This window comes from Canis lupus, chromosome 17 (genome assembly GCF_048164855.1).
Source record: "Canis lupus baileyi chromosome 17, mCanLup2.hap1, whole genome shotgun sequence".
Taxonomy (NCBI): domain Eukaryota; kingdom Metazoa; phylum Chordata; class Mammalia; order Carnivora; family Canidae; genus Canis; species Canis lupus.
In genome coordinates this window covers 168284-182249 of record NC_132854.1, presented here as the reverse complement: position 1 = coordinate 182249, position 13966 = coordinate 168284, and the positions used below count along the sequence as shown (strand labels likewise).

General features: G+C 46.0%; 1 protein-coding gene across 1 annotated transcript; it reads left to right on the top strand.

Moving 5' to 3' along the window:
* The first annotated feature begins 2585 nt into the window (after positions 1-2585).
* CFAP97D2 (CFAP97 domain containing 2) lies at positions 2586-13269 on the top strand. Its single transcript, XM_072782281.1, has 4 exons — positions 2586-2747; positions 9228-9308; positions 10691-10809; positions 12699-13269. Exons 1-4 carry the CDS (start codon positions 2658-2660, stop codon positions 12808-12810), a joined length of 402 nt encoding a protein of 133 aa, XP_072638382.1. The 5' UTR covers positions 2586-2657; the 3' UTR covers positions 12811-13269.
* Positions 13270-13966: the final 697 nt, after the last annotated feature.

Here is a 13966-nt window from a genome sequence, read left to right as displayed (position 1 = left end):
GTTTCAGATTTTTTCCTCGGATAGTTTGCAAGGAGTTACTGGTTAACTGAGATTTCTGGTCCAATATTGTTAGGAATATGTTAAGAAACAGGGCGCCTGGGTGGCTCAGTTGGTTGAGCATCCGACTCTTGATTTTAGCTCAGGTCATGATCTCCTGGTCCTGTAATTGGCCCCATGCTCAGTGGGGTGTCTGCTTCAGGATTCTCTCTCTCCCTCTGTCCCTCCCTCCCCACCCCTGCCACACGCACCCGCATGCTCTCTCCCCCCTCCCTAAAATAAATATTTTTTAAAAGAGTATGTTAAAAACCAAACTTAGTTTGAGCCTGGATGGGTGGGTGTACCATGCAGCAGACAGTGATCTTTCTGGTTCAGTGTGGGGTATATCTAGTTGTTCCAGATCCTCTGCTGCGGGACCCCACAATCAAGTTAGATTAGATAAAAAATGTTAATTGAATGGTTAATCAGTTAAGAGTTAACATAGTGAGTGGGAAGAACAGGAGTAAGACTCCAACTTGAGATCACTTATTTGATAAGGTGCATCAATAACAATGTGTGTATCATAACCACTATGAGTAGCCACATTGCTAAAAAAATAAAAAAATAAAAAAAATAAAGACAAAAAACCCCACCCAAAGAACCTTTATTTTTTTTTAAGGATTTTATTTATTTATTCATGATAGACACATAGAGAGAGGCAGAGACACAGGCAGAAGCAGGCTTCCCACAGGGAACCTGATGCAAGACTGGATCCCAGGACCCTGGAATCATGACCTGAGCCAAAGGCAGATTCTCAACCACTGAGCCACCCACGCATCCCCCAAAGAACCTTTAAACATCATTTTTCTATCCAGCTTCTCCTTGGCCCTCCATCTGTGGTCTATCACACAAGCATGAGCAAGCTGGACAGAACGATGCCTCCATTCCTCAGTTGACTGGCAGTGATGTTGAGCATTGCAGGATTTCTCAGCATGTATGGAAGACAAGCTTCAAGAAAAGAGAAAGAGCCATATACAGCCAGCCCCACAACATGAATAAAAAAATCTCGGAGTACCAGTTGGGGATTCAATCATTATCATTAATACCATTATTTCATTAATGGCAGGGATTCCTTGAACATCTGTTGAATATTGGACTTGACCAATGACAATAACTGGATAAAGAAAATTAATTATTTTAGTAGAATTCCTCTGAATATAACATGTAGATTTTACAGGCTAAGAAACCTTAATGAAGGGATCCCTGGGTGGCGCAGCGGTTTGGCACCTGCCTTTGGCCCAGGGCGCAATCCTGGAGACCCGGGATCGAATCCCACGTCGGGCTCCCGGTGCATGGAGCCTGCTTCTCCCTCTGCCTGTGTCTCTGCCTCTCTCTCTCTCTCTCTCTCTGTGTGTGTGTGTGACTATCATAAATAAATAAAAATTAAAAAAAAAAAAAGAAACCTTAGTGAAGCCTTATGTCTTAAAGTGCCAGCTATATTTTTCAGGCAGTAATTCTTACATCTATTTTCTACTGTATATGCATGATTTTCTAAAGTTAATACATGTGAACTGAAATAAATTCATTTTGAAAAATCCAACTTTTAAACTGTTAATACACCAACAATTTTTCCAGCTGCAAAGTCATCTGCCAAACGTTTGAAGAGCATTGGAACCAGCTAAGTGCAACATACTTCAGCCACCTAAAGCCAGACAGGAGAAAGTCATATTCTGATTTTATCCACATCTTATTTTTCCAAAGTCTGATTCAATTTAGGCTTGGCTAATTCTCTTTCAGACTGACAGCCACTGAATCATGCTCATATGGAGAACACAATTCTTCATAAAATGCCCCTTTTCTGCTCTGTTTTGTTTATTGACACATAGCTGAACAATGAACCTCTAATCACAAATTCTGCACCAGAATGTTTCTGTGATGGGTATGATGATGTCATGACAACCAGCAATCTGAAATGAAAATAATATTGCTATTTTGTCATTAGCCAATTCCTCTAATCATGTAATTTCTAAAATTATGCCTATGATTCCGACAAAGATGAATAGCTCAATGGATATTCTAGTACTACCATCCCTTCATCTCTGTCACGGAAAACCCATCCCAACCAGATAAAAGCCACAGAGAGAGGAATGGCTTCAAATGGCTAAAACTTTCTATACCTAATCCTCAAGTCACCTGGAAAAAAAAATGAAGATCTGCCACCTAAGCTGCAAATAAAAATATTTGAAGTTGTCCAAATTATTGGACATGATTCAAATCATTGGATAATGATTCAAAGATAGGAGGGAAAGGGGATAGGTTCGGGAGGCAGGATCGGGGAGGGAGGAGAGAAGGAAAGCACAGCTAGGGAAGGAAAGAAGCAGGAAAAGAGGGAGAAAGAGAAGGGGAGCATCAGCTAGGGAAGAAACTCCTTCCCTTCACAACTACGGGACAGGTGAGCAGTGGACATCAAAATGGCATCACTAAGCTACTTAAGTTCGCTGGAGAAAATACCCTTTAGAGTGGAAGGAGCTTCAATTCTCCTTTGTTGAGATATCCTCTTGCCCTTTTTTTTCTCCTTGGCTTGGATGCCATGACAACTGTCAGCTGATCCAGCAAACACAACCCTCTGCCTTCTGCACCAGGCCACTAGTGGAAATGAGCAGCTGGTTTTGCTGTTTGAGATGCAGAGAGTCCCCAGGCCAGCTCTTCTCTGCGGCAGAGACTACCTGCAGCACACCTGGGAGAAAGCCTACCAGGATCACAGGAGAAAGGTAGGAAAGGTGGGTGCCAGCCCAGATGGCTCAGAGCAGGTACCAAAGCAGCACCCACGGAATGCCAGGGCTTTCCCTGGAAACCAAAAGCTAATTTTATTTTCAGAGATGGAATAGTTAAAATGATATTTCCTTAAAACATTGGTCATATGTGGGGATCCTTGGGTGGCTCAGCGGTTTGGCACCTGCCTTTGGCCAGGGTGTGATCCTAGAGACCTGGGATCCAGTCCCATGTCAGACTCTCTGCATGGAGTCTGCTTCTCCCTCTGCCTGTCTCTCTCTCTCTCTCTCTCTCTCTCTTTCTCTATGTGTGTGTGTGTCTCTCATGAATAAATAAATAAAATCTTAAAAGAAAAACATTGGTCATATGCGTTGTCATACAATAAAAATTACATTAAATGGATTGTGATTCTCATGTGTCATATTTTAGGACTCTGAATCATGGCATGTTTACAAAGTACTTAATTTTTCCTAAATGACTTGAAATATCTTAGGACACAAAAATCTGAGGGACCCTCTTCCCTGTCAAAACAGCATATTCCAATGTGAACTAAAAGCCAGCTTTTATCTCCACTTGGAGATATGCTATTATTTCCATTATTTGATGCAAATGTGGATATCATTTGAGAAGTTCACCTTGTGCTTTTGAAAGACCTGCTGTGATGGTCTTCTGCTGCTGGGACGTCAGTGGTGCTACCCAACCACCCGATGCTCAGCTGGTGCTGTCTCTCTGTGCCTGTGTTCCTCAAGCTTGAGAAATGCTCTTAAGAAGGGAATAACCTGAGAAGGGGGTGTTGCTCTGTGATGCTCTGAGGGCATCTCCCCAGAGTGGGGGGAACCAAGTTTTCGGCAGGATACAAGTCCAGATGAGCCTTTCTACTGCCCCTGGGGTTCTACCTGCCTGGGTTGTGGTAACACCGTAGCCTCAGGGAAATCACACTTACTGCAAGGCTGCTCTGGTGCCCACCCCAACATACCTGGGCCCGCCACCTGCGGCCCTCCGGACCGTCCCAGGGCTCACCCTCACTTCCTCAGACCTCCGGGCCTCCTACAATCTCCTGTGTGCCCATTACTCTCTGGTCCTTGTTCTTCCGTCTCCTGTCGCCACATGATTGAAGTAACATATTCATCTTGTCTTGTTTGTTTCCCCCATCTGGTGGGGTGGCTGCATCGTGCTGTTATGACATCATCAGCACATAGTGAGTCATACTTAGCAAATACTTGTTGGCAGTGAAGAACTGAAAGAGAGCTTATGGTAATAATACAAAATCAACTGGCATTGCCTCTTTGAATAACAGATAAGAAAGGAAATGCATGAGGGTTTCATTGTTCATGTGTGCATCCCAGGGACTAGACTCATCTCTCATAAGAGGTAGTGGTTGATAAACAGCCTCAGGTAGGTAAATAACTCTGCTCTGTGCCTGAGAAACTGTAAGATAAAGAAGATTTGCAGTTGTCATTGTATGAAGCAGGGAGCTGATGAAAGGGGAAGGTGGTGTGCCAGCATTTGGCCCCGGGCCCAGGTGTGGTTGTGGAGCATGAAATTCTGTTGCCCCAATGCGCCCCCCTCTGAGGTGTCTCAGGAGCACAGCGTTGCTGGCTGTAAGCACGGAGTGCTAGAACACCCTAATGTGGCGTGGCCAGCAGCGGAGGATGTGGGGCAGGGGAACCCATGCTCCCAGCATCAGGTGTTAAAGGGAGGGAATGATGTGAAGATGGGGAGCAAGTCTCAGATACAGTCAACTAAGAAAGCTGAAAAGTGGGACCCCTGGGGGGCTCAGTGGTTGAGTGTCTGCCTTCTGCTCAGGGAGTGACCCCAGGGTCCTGGGATCAAGTCCCACGTCGGGCTCCCTGCATGGAGCCTGCTTCTCCCTCTGCCTGTGTCTCTGCCTCTCTCTGTGTGTCTCTCATGAATAAATAAAATCTTAAAAAATAAAAGCTGAAAAGAAGGGAACTGTGGGTGTGGAATGGGGCACCTAGAGCCAGAGGGGCCGTTCCCAGCAGGGCTGGTGCCAGGAGTCTTGGCAGGCGTTTGCTGGAGGGGATAGATCAGGACAGAATGGAGGGTTCAGGTAGCTGGCGTGGAACTCATTGTGGAAAGACAAGGCTGCGGTCCAGATGGCGAAGGCCCCGGTGACTGAGGGAAACACGGGTTAGTGATAGGAAGGAGAGGAGAAGAGAGGATGGGGCATGGTGGCCACACTGCCCTTCTAGAGGCAGCAGCAAGAACCAACGCCAAATGGTACCTGCTGGCACCAACACTTGGCTTAAAGCAAATGCTTCTTCCATATTAAGAGTAAGGGGCATTAGCTCTTTAGAGTTACTTAATTTCTTACTACTTGGCTGAGAGTCCTTGGGAACACATAGGACTCTGATGCAATAGAAGGGAGAAAAGGATTTGCAGGTGAGTGCTATGCCCACAGTATCTCTTGAGCGAGTGCCGTCCTCAGTCTGGCGTCCCAACAGGACTTCATCTCTTACAGCCTGAACAACTGGTCATGCTTTAAAATAAAATTTAAATGACCTTAATAAAATAGAAATCACTACTGATATTTCCCTAACATAATGAGATATAAATCTCTCAGTCCTGGGGAACCCTGGGTGGCGCAGCTGTTTGGTGCCTGCCTTTGGCCCAGGGCGCGATCCTGGAGACCCGGGATCGAATCCCATATCGGGCTCCCGGTGCATGGGGCCTGCTTCTCCCTCGGCCTGTGTCTCTGCCTCTCTCTCTCTCTCTCTCTCTCTCTCTCTGTGTGACTATCATAAATAAATAAAAAAAAAAAATTAAAAAAAAATCTCTCAGTCCTAAGACAGTACTCAAGTAACAGTGAAACACTAAAGGTATTCCCTGTAAAGTAAGAAATAGGACAAGGATGCCTACTATCTCATATACTCTTTTGAATTGTGTTGGAGGTATTAGGAAGCAGACAAGACAAATCCATTAGGCATGAAAATGTAATGAAGTAGGTAATGTTTTTTTTTTTTTCTATTTGCGGATGAAATGATTAAATATCTAAAGAACCCAGAAGAATCAATGGAAAAACAAATATAAATTGGGAAAAATGATTGCAACTTATATCACAAAGGGTTAATATCCTTATCTATAAAGAACTTCTAAAAAGAAAAAGAAAAATGCACACCACCTCACATGAAGATGGGCAAGGAGTATGAACAAGAGTTCAAAGAAAAAGAATTGCAAACAGCTCTTAACCTGTAAAAAAGTCAGTTCACTTCACTTGGAGAAATGCAAATTAAATCTACACTGTAATATCATTTCTCAACTAACAGGTTGGCAAAAATCCCCCAAATTGTTGGCAGTGCTTTGGAGAAAGAGGCACTACACACAGTGTTGGTGGGCATTTAGCAGGCACAGCCCCAGGGATTTAGCAACTCCTAATGCCAGTGCACACATAGTGTGCATAGCCTTTAATCCAGAACTACCCACTCCAAAGGCACGCTGGCAAAGAAAAGAAATTGCAAAAGATACTAACTCCAGCAGTATCTGTAATAGCAAAATCGAAGCTAGCCCAAATGTCCATCAAAAGCAAGCTGGGTGAATAAGTGAGGATGCTTCTACATGACGATATAATATGCGATACAAAAAAGAGCAGGAAACCTCTCTGTGTGCTACTATAAAATTAGCCTAGAATGCATTGTGAAACGGAAAAGGCCACGTGAAGAAAAATGTGGAAAATACACTACATTTGTCTAATAAAGTGCCAAGAGTCCTGGGAAATGGGCATCCTGTCCGGGCAGGAATGACAGCTGCAGACTGTGGCAGGGTAAGCATGAGCTATGTCATTGGATGGCCAGCCTCTGCTTCAGCCACCACCTTCTTTAAAAAGTCTCGTGATTCCTGTGTTACTATGGATGCGAGTATGTGGGTGTATCTTTTCAGAAACTTTTAGGAAGGACCTCCTCTTTACTACTGATGTTCTGACATGTTATGATGACATACTTTCATGTGAATCTCTTTGAGTTCATCCTGATGGATTCTTTCATTTTAGAGACCTTGAAAATTCTATCCCTTACACTTTCTTTTTTTTTTTTTTAAGATTTTATTTATTTATTCATGAGAGACACATAGAGAGATGCAGACACACAGGCAGAGGGAGAAGCAGGCTCCATGCCGGGAGCCCAATGCGGGACTCGATCCCAGGACTCCAGGATCATGCCCTGGGCCGAAGGCAGACGCTCAACCGCTGAGCCACCCAGATGACCCCCTTTCACTTTCTAGAAACCCTACAAGTTATATGTCTGAGGCCCAATATTGAGCCTTTAGTTTCCTTTTATTTTCTCGTCTGCTGCCCATCTCTCTATTTCTGGCTCACTTTTGGGAGGTTTCTTGGTTTTATCCTCAGCTCCTTAATTCAATTTATTTCAGCGTTAATTTTCAAGGACTATTATCAGTAATTACTCTCTTTTCCTAGAATACCCTTCTTGTTTTAGGGATGCAGCATCTCTTTTGTCTCTCCAAGATTGTTACTTAAAGTTTACTTGATATTTTCCTCTGTTCTTTCATCGTCTCCGTCTCTTCAAGGTCCCCTGTTTGGTTTCTTCATTTCTCACTTTCGTGTTGGAACTATCTGTCCAGTGTCTGGAAGGTGAAGTATTAGAAATTGACTTGAGGCTCTGCATGCTCTGGTTAGTCCAGTTTTGTGGACTCCCCATGTCTGGGCATGGGGTCTTTGGAGCAGTGATCTTCACGGAAATCTGCCTAGAGAACCTGACTTTTTAGGCACTGAGCCAGGAGGAGCCCTGAACCCCTCCTCCCCCCCAGCCACACACACACTGTGCCCTCAGCCAGAGTCTTCCACACTCATATCTCCAGAGGCAAGGAAGACAACTGCAGGCATTCCCTGCCTCTTGCAAAGACTCAACCAGGCCCCAGCTCTGGGCCTCGCCAGGCATTGTGGTTGCTGGTATCTCTCAGTGCTGAGCATCTTAGTGGTTCTTTGAGGTGAACCCTGTCATTCTCTGTCTCCCCTCAGCTGCTCTCTCTGATACCCACATCAAACACTCCAGACTTTCCCCCAAGATCCACATCTGTTGGTGATTGTGCCCGAACCAGTCTGTACTATGATGGTTATAAAATGGCAATGTTTCAATGTCTCCACCCCCTCCACATTTAGCAACTGTTAGGAAGAGTATCTTCTCCTCTATATTTAGTGTGTATAATAGATGAGAGGGAGCTTCTCGGAAGACAATATGTTCAAAAGACCTTGGTCAAAAGTAAGTGCTATAATATGGCAAATTAGTGTCATATTTTTAATGACTATAATTAGTCTGTAATTTCTATCTGCAGCCCAGACTAACTTGCTATGGATAGTTACACACAGTCACCCAACACAGGATTTACGGGCTACCTTCCAGACTGCTCACCACCTCTCTTCATTCTTGCTGTCACCAGGAATCAAAACTGCAAGCCTCAGACCTTTCTTCATCACTTCTTTCTCCCTCACCTCCACCCCCACAGACATGTGCTTCCAGGAGGTCTGTCTCCTATGGACCCTTCTCCCACCATCACTGGCATGCCTCTGCTCACCATCCCACAGCCCTAAGTGACTGGCCACCCCACCTCTGGTCTTCTTTTCCTCCACACATGGTAACAGTGGGCCTTCAGGTCACGTACATGGTTGTGCTACTCCCTTGTCTTTGTTCTTTAGTCTTCCCTCATATTAGGGGCCAAGTGTCAATTCCTAAGTGTGCCGTCCAACCTTCCCACCGTCTAACCCTTTAGCCCTGTCCTGGCTCTCTGCAGGTGAGCTCTGCTCCACCACTGCATGGCTCTGCGGATTTAATTCCCAGAGTGAGCAATGCTCACGTTATCATTTCAGACAGACTCAGTTGGTGGGGTTTCCCAACATTGTCTCATGCAGATTATCGGCTAAGAGGACCAAGTAGCTGGTGGTCTAAAAGCAAGTATCCAGAGTATTGGCGGGGGGGTCCCTTTTATTGCAGATGGTAATACATATGGCCCTCATGCTTTACTCCATCATATTTTAAAACATAAATTTTCTTCCTTTGTCCATTTTCTGATAGGAAGGTACAGAGACCATTTTGAGTTAATCCATGTTTCAGGAGCTCATCCTGAACATATTACTGGCTCAGAAATTAGAGTGAGGGCAATAGAGTTTCATAATTCACTCCTTTTTAAACGCCTCTGGAGACAGAATAGAAATGTCTACTGGCACTTACATTTAATGAATTCTTACTCCACGTCTACTTAACTCTCTACTTGAGAACAACAATGTAGGCTCATTTCCCAGGGCTGCCTGTTTCCCTCCAGGGGCATTTGGGTTCTGACTCAAGTCTTGAGCACCATTGAAGACTATCTGTCCCAGGCTGACTTGGAATCTTCGGTTTCACAACCATCTATACTCATTCCTGGTGCCATAGCCCAGAAGCTGCCCAATCTGAGTTCATGTTAGTTACCTGCTAACAGCGTGCCTGGGCTCACACTGCCTCTCTGCACTGCAGATCCAAGACGCCCAGCCTCTCGTGGACACCAGCGCCCCTCTGAGCCTCAGTCACCTCCACCTGAAATTCAAGAAGCTGAAGGTAAGCTTCATTCTACTTCTCAGTTACTGGTGTAGCTAACAAGAAAACATCAGCTCAGGGCAGCCCGGGGGGCTCAGCGGTTTAGTGCCGCCTTCAGCCCAGGGCCTGATCCTGGAGACCCGGGATCCAGTCCCACATCGGGCTCCCTGCATGGAGCCTGCTTCTCCCTCTGCCTGTGTCTCTGCCTCTCTCTCTCTCTAATAAATAAATAAAAAAGCTTAAAAAAAATCAGCTCAGAAACCAGGGAAATGGAAAATGCAGGCTCAGTAAGGAATAAACAGTCCCTGTTATCGACGATAACATGTTGTGTCAGCAGCCAATTAACCTCATCTCGCCAGAACAGAGCTGGTGGGTGGTAGGTGCACCAGGAGTCTTCTCCAGTCTTCCTGCTAACTTTTTGTCTCCAGGAAGAGAGGGCAGGAAGGGGCAGGAATGCACAGTAGCAAGTTATTCACTGCCACCGTATAGCAATTAATTAGTACCCTTCCCTTAAACAAGAGCATTTCTTTAAAATAAAATTTTAAACAGTAAAAAAAGATTATAAGCAAGACCATTTCTTGACCACCAGAGAGTATTTATGTCTTGAAGTGTAAGCCATCTAGTTAGAATAAGACTCTCATAGTTAGGCTGATAGTAATGCCTCTGAAGCGAGATGCTATGTGCTCTTTATGTGACTGTTAGTAATGATAACTGAAGCGGGCGGAACAGAAGCTAACTAATCATTGTCAGGCAAACCAGCAGATGAATCTATTTCAATACCTAAAGCAAGTGGATTTTCATTTCCTCTGGGCTCCAATCTTCTCTTCTTCTGAACAATATAAAATACCTCTCTTAAAACATGAAGTGATTTCCTCATTAGCATCACTGTCACAGAGCGTTGGAGGGTGACCTAATTTCACAAAGAATCATAGCATCCTCGCTGTTATCTCCACTCTGAGCCTATGTAATTTAATCCCATCCTAATGTATTCCAATTAATAGAGAAAGGAGCCTGCATGTGTCACACTGGTCACTGAAGCTACAGCAGCACTTACTGATATTTGAAGAAACAATGTAAAACCCACAGTGTGCTTAAGTTACAGGAAAGAGGGTTGAAGGAATCCTCTAAACATGATTTTATGTATTTATTTGAGAGAGAGAGACAAAGTGAGAGAGAGCACGAGCAGGCATAGGGGCAGAGGCAGAGGGAGAAGCAGGCTCCCCACTGAGCAGGGAGCCTGACCAGGGACTCGATCCCAGGACTCTGAGATCATGACCTGAGCCAAAGGCAGAGGCCTTCTGACCGACCACCTGGTTGCCCCAGGAATCTTCTAAATAAATCTGCACAGTAACAGCACAGACATGGCTGGTGTTTCAAAAGGTTCCTTGTGTGTCTGTCCACAGCTGGAGGAAGAACGGCTCGCCGTCATTGACCGGGACAACCGTCTACTGCTGGAGAGGTTGTCCTGCATCATGAGGACCAGGGGACAGGCTGAAAGTAGAAAGAGCCACACACAGAAGAGGTAACTGGGGTCCCTGCACCCTGCAGTCAGCACCAAAGCCAGTAGGGCCCTGTGTGCTCTGCTCCAAGGCCCGCACAGAAGAGCTGCCTCTGAGCCACAACACAGTGCTCCCATCCTCCCTGCAGAGAGCCCTCTGCCTTTTCCTTTGCGGTCCACGAGTCAAAGTGTTACGTGAGGCTCATTCTATACCCACAACAGAACAAAGACCCACACGGCAGCTCTCACTGCGCACATGAGCTGTCCAAAGCCTCCTACGTTGGCTTCCTATTTAAGCCTCAGATTCATCCCACATCGGGCAGGCTATCATGCTTCTCCAGGTACACAGTGGAGACACTGAGGCACCAAGATGGCATCTACGAAGTGGGGGAAGCAGGTCCCTGCCCCGGGCCCTGTGATCAGGCAGTTCTCCTACATTTCCATCTGCAAAAGCAGCCTAGATTGTTATTTTCCTGCCAGCAAAGGCTGGGCCCAGCGTCTGCCTGGAAACAGCATCAGAGGTCATGTAATTGTGTCTCATGTGTGAGGGTGACTGTTCCTGTTTCCTACAGGGGAGCCGTGGGGATGCTACTGGCTCCAACAACATGGCATTTCCCCAAAGTGGAGCTCTCTGTGGGGAGGGAGAAGAGCAGGCCTCCATGGCCTCTAAAATCTTCCTACAGTTATTTAGAAACTGTCATTAATCCTAAAAGCCCTTCTTTAAGGTAAATTACCCCTGGCTCCTGCACCCCACAAGTCCCCAGAATTTGCTCACCGGTCACAGTACTGTCCTTTCTTGTCAAATGCGGAAGTTCCGCAGTGCCCGTGATGGACGATTGTGATGCAGGCAGGTTTTCAGAGGTGCTTAATCCTTCTAAAATCTTTAGCCTGGACCCGTCTCCAAGAAGCTCAGGGTGGTTTACAGATTTCATAATAAATTACAATTTGGGGGATCCCTGGGTGGCACAGCGGTTTGGCGCCTGCCTTTGGCCCAGGGCGCGATCCTGGAGACCCGGGATCGAATCCCACGTCGGGCTCCCGGTGCATGGAGCCTGCTTCTCCCTCTGCCTGTGTCTCTGCCTCTCTCTCTCTCTCTCTCTCTGTGACTATCATAAATAAATAAAAATTTTTTTAAAATTACAATTTGGGGATCCCTGGGTGGCGCAGCAGTTTAGCGCCTGCCTTTGGCCCAGGGCGCGATCCTGGAGACCCGGGATCGAATCCCACGTCAGGCTCCTGGTGCATGGAGCCTGCTTCTCCCTCTGCCTATGTCTCTGCCTCTCTCTCATTCTCTGTTTGACTATCATAAGTAAATAAATTAAAAAAAAATTACAATTTGGTTGACAGCAAGCACCAGGAAGTGTGTCTTAGAGGAGGGCTGTAGGGGCTCTGCCTGAAGCTCTGTGGGAGGGGCAGGTCCTACACTCCTGTGGGGCGGGTGTGTGGAAGCAATCTGTCTCTAGGTTCTCCAGCAGTGGTTCACCTGGGGCTTCACTCTGGAGTATCTGGTGGGATGGGGAGCGGGCCTGGTGTCAGGAAGGCCTCCGTGCTTCCTGGCTGCACCACTGTCTAGCCCCTGTCATTAAAAGCCTGACAAAAGCAGTTACAGGTCAACCTCCATATTCCTGGGATAGTTTACATAAGATTTGGAATCACTTTCTGCTCTAAAGACAGATATTTAACTTGAGGATACAAATCACTGTTGAGTGCTACTTACCTTAAGCTGTAATGAGGGAGCCTAAGCTAATAATTAATCTCCATCCAACTCAACCCAGGACAGAATCCTACTGGGAGATGCTCCCACCTGCTGCCTAGATTCTCTTTGAAAAACACAAGTCCCAACTACCCCGGAGGTAAATCTATACAATCAAGTGGCTTCCCCCCTCAGAACCTGCCTGATTTGTCACACACAGGACTGGACTGAAGAAGGAAGGAAAAGAGGAAGCAGAAGTGATCTCGGGGAGGTGCCAGCCAGTCAGAGAGCCACAGGAAGAGCCTCAGCTTGAACAAGGCAGCCAGGCTTGAGGAAACTTGAAAGGACATGAAGCACCCTAGGTGACCTGCAAGCCGACCCAGCTCTTCCCATTCCAGGAAATTAGCTCCTCAGGCTTTGCAAGTTACACACCAGAGCTCTGGGCACACTCTGGGCTCAGACTCAGAATGAATTCAGCTTTACTGTGGCTCTGAAGTCTCCTATCTTGAAGTAGTTGGCACCAAGCTAATTCAGCTAATGGCCCAGCACACAATAATGGTAAAAATGGTGTGTCCCTCAAATACCCACCATTTGCTTCAACGTGGATGGAACTGGAGGGGATTATGCTGAGTGAAGTAAGTCAATCGGAGAAGGACAAACATTGTATGTTCTCATTCATTTGGGGAATATAAATAATAGTGAAAGGGAATATAAGGGAAGGGAGAAGAAGTGTGTGGGAAATATCAGAAAGGGAGACAGAACATAAAGACTCCTGACTCTGGGAAACGAACTAGGGGTGGTGGAAGGGGAGGTGGGCGGGGGGTGGGGGTGAATGGGTGACGGGCACTGAGGGGAGCACTTGATGGGATGAGCACTGGGTGTTATTCTGTATTTTGGTAAATTGAACTCCAATAAAAAATAAATTTATTATTAAAAAAATGGTGTGTCCCTTTATTAGTTTAATGGAGCCCCACCAAGAACGAAAGTCTATGATTTTTGTTAGGAATGCTTCAATTTGAGCCTGATAACTGATGTGGGAAACAAAGGCAGAAGAGAAATTATTAAATTTCCTTACTCCCAGGATCCCTGGGTGGCGCAGCGGTTTGGCGCCTGCCTTTGGCCCAGGGCGTGATCCTGGAGACCCGGGATCGAGTCCCACGTCGGGCTCCCTGTGCATGGAGCCTGCTCCTCCCTCTGCCTGTGTCTCTGCCTCACTCTGTGTGTATGACTATCATAAATAAATAAAAATTAAAAAAAAAATTTCCTTACTCCCTACAGCCCATAGACACATCCTTGAAACAGACAGAGTGAGAGGACTTATCTGCCTCTATGTTGATACTTTGCTTTGGGCAACAGGCAATCTTAGCTCTATCCCCAGGATCCTGTGAGTCTACTTTAACATACAAAAATTCCTTTGGAAAAAAAAAATTCCTTTGGAAACTTTCTTTATCTCCGCCCCCCCAGATATATGTTGGCAGTCACCCCCAA

Excerpts from the sequence above, each read along its gene's own strand:
- CFAP97D2 (XM_072782281.1), top strand. The coding sequence starts at position 2,658 with ATGCAGAGAGTCCCCAGGCCAGCTCTTCTCTGCGGCAGAGACTACCTG. Across the intron at positions 9,309-10,690 it reads TGAAATTCAAGAAGCTGAAG|CTGGAGGAAGAACGGCTCGC; the intron begins GTAAGCTTCATT and ends GTCTGTCCACAG. Across the intron at positions 10,810-12,698 it reads AAGAGCCACACACAGAAGAG|GACTGGACTGAAGAAGGAAG; the intron begins GTAACTGGGGTC and ends TGTCACACACAG.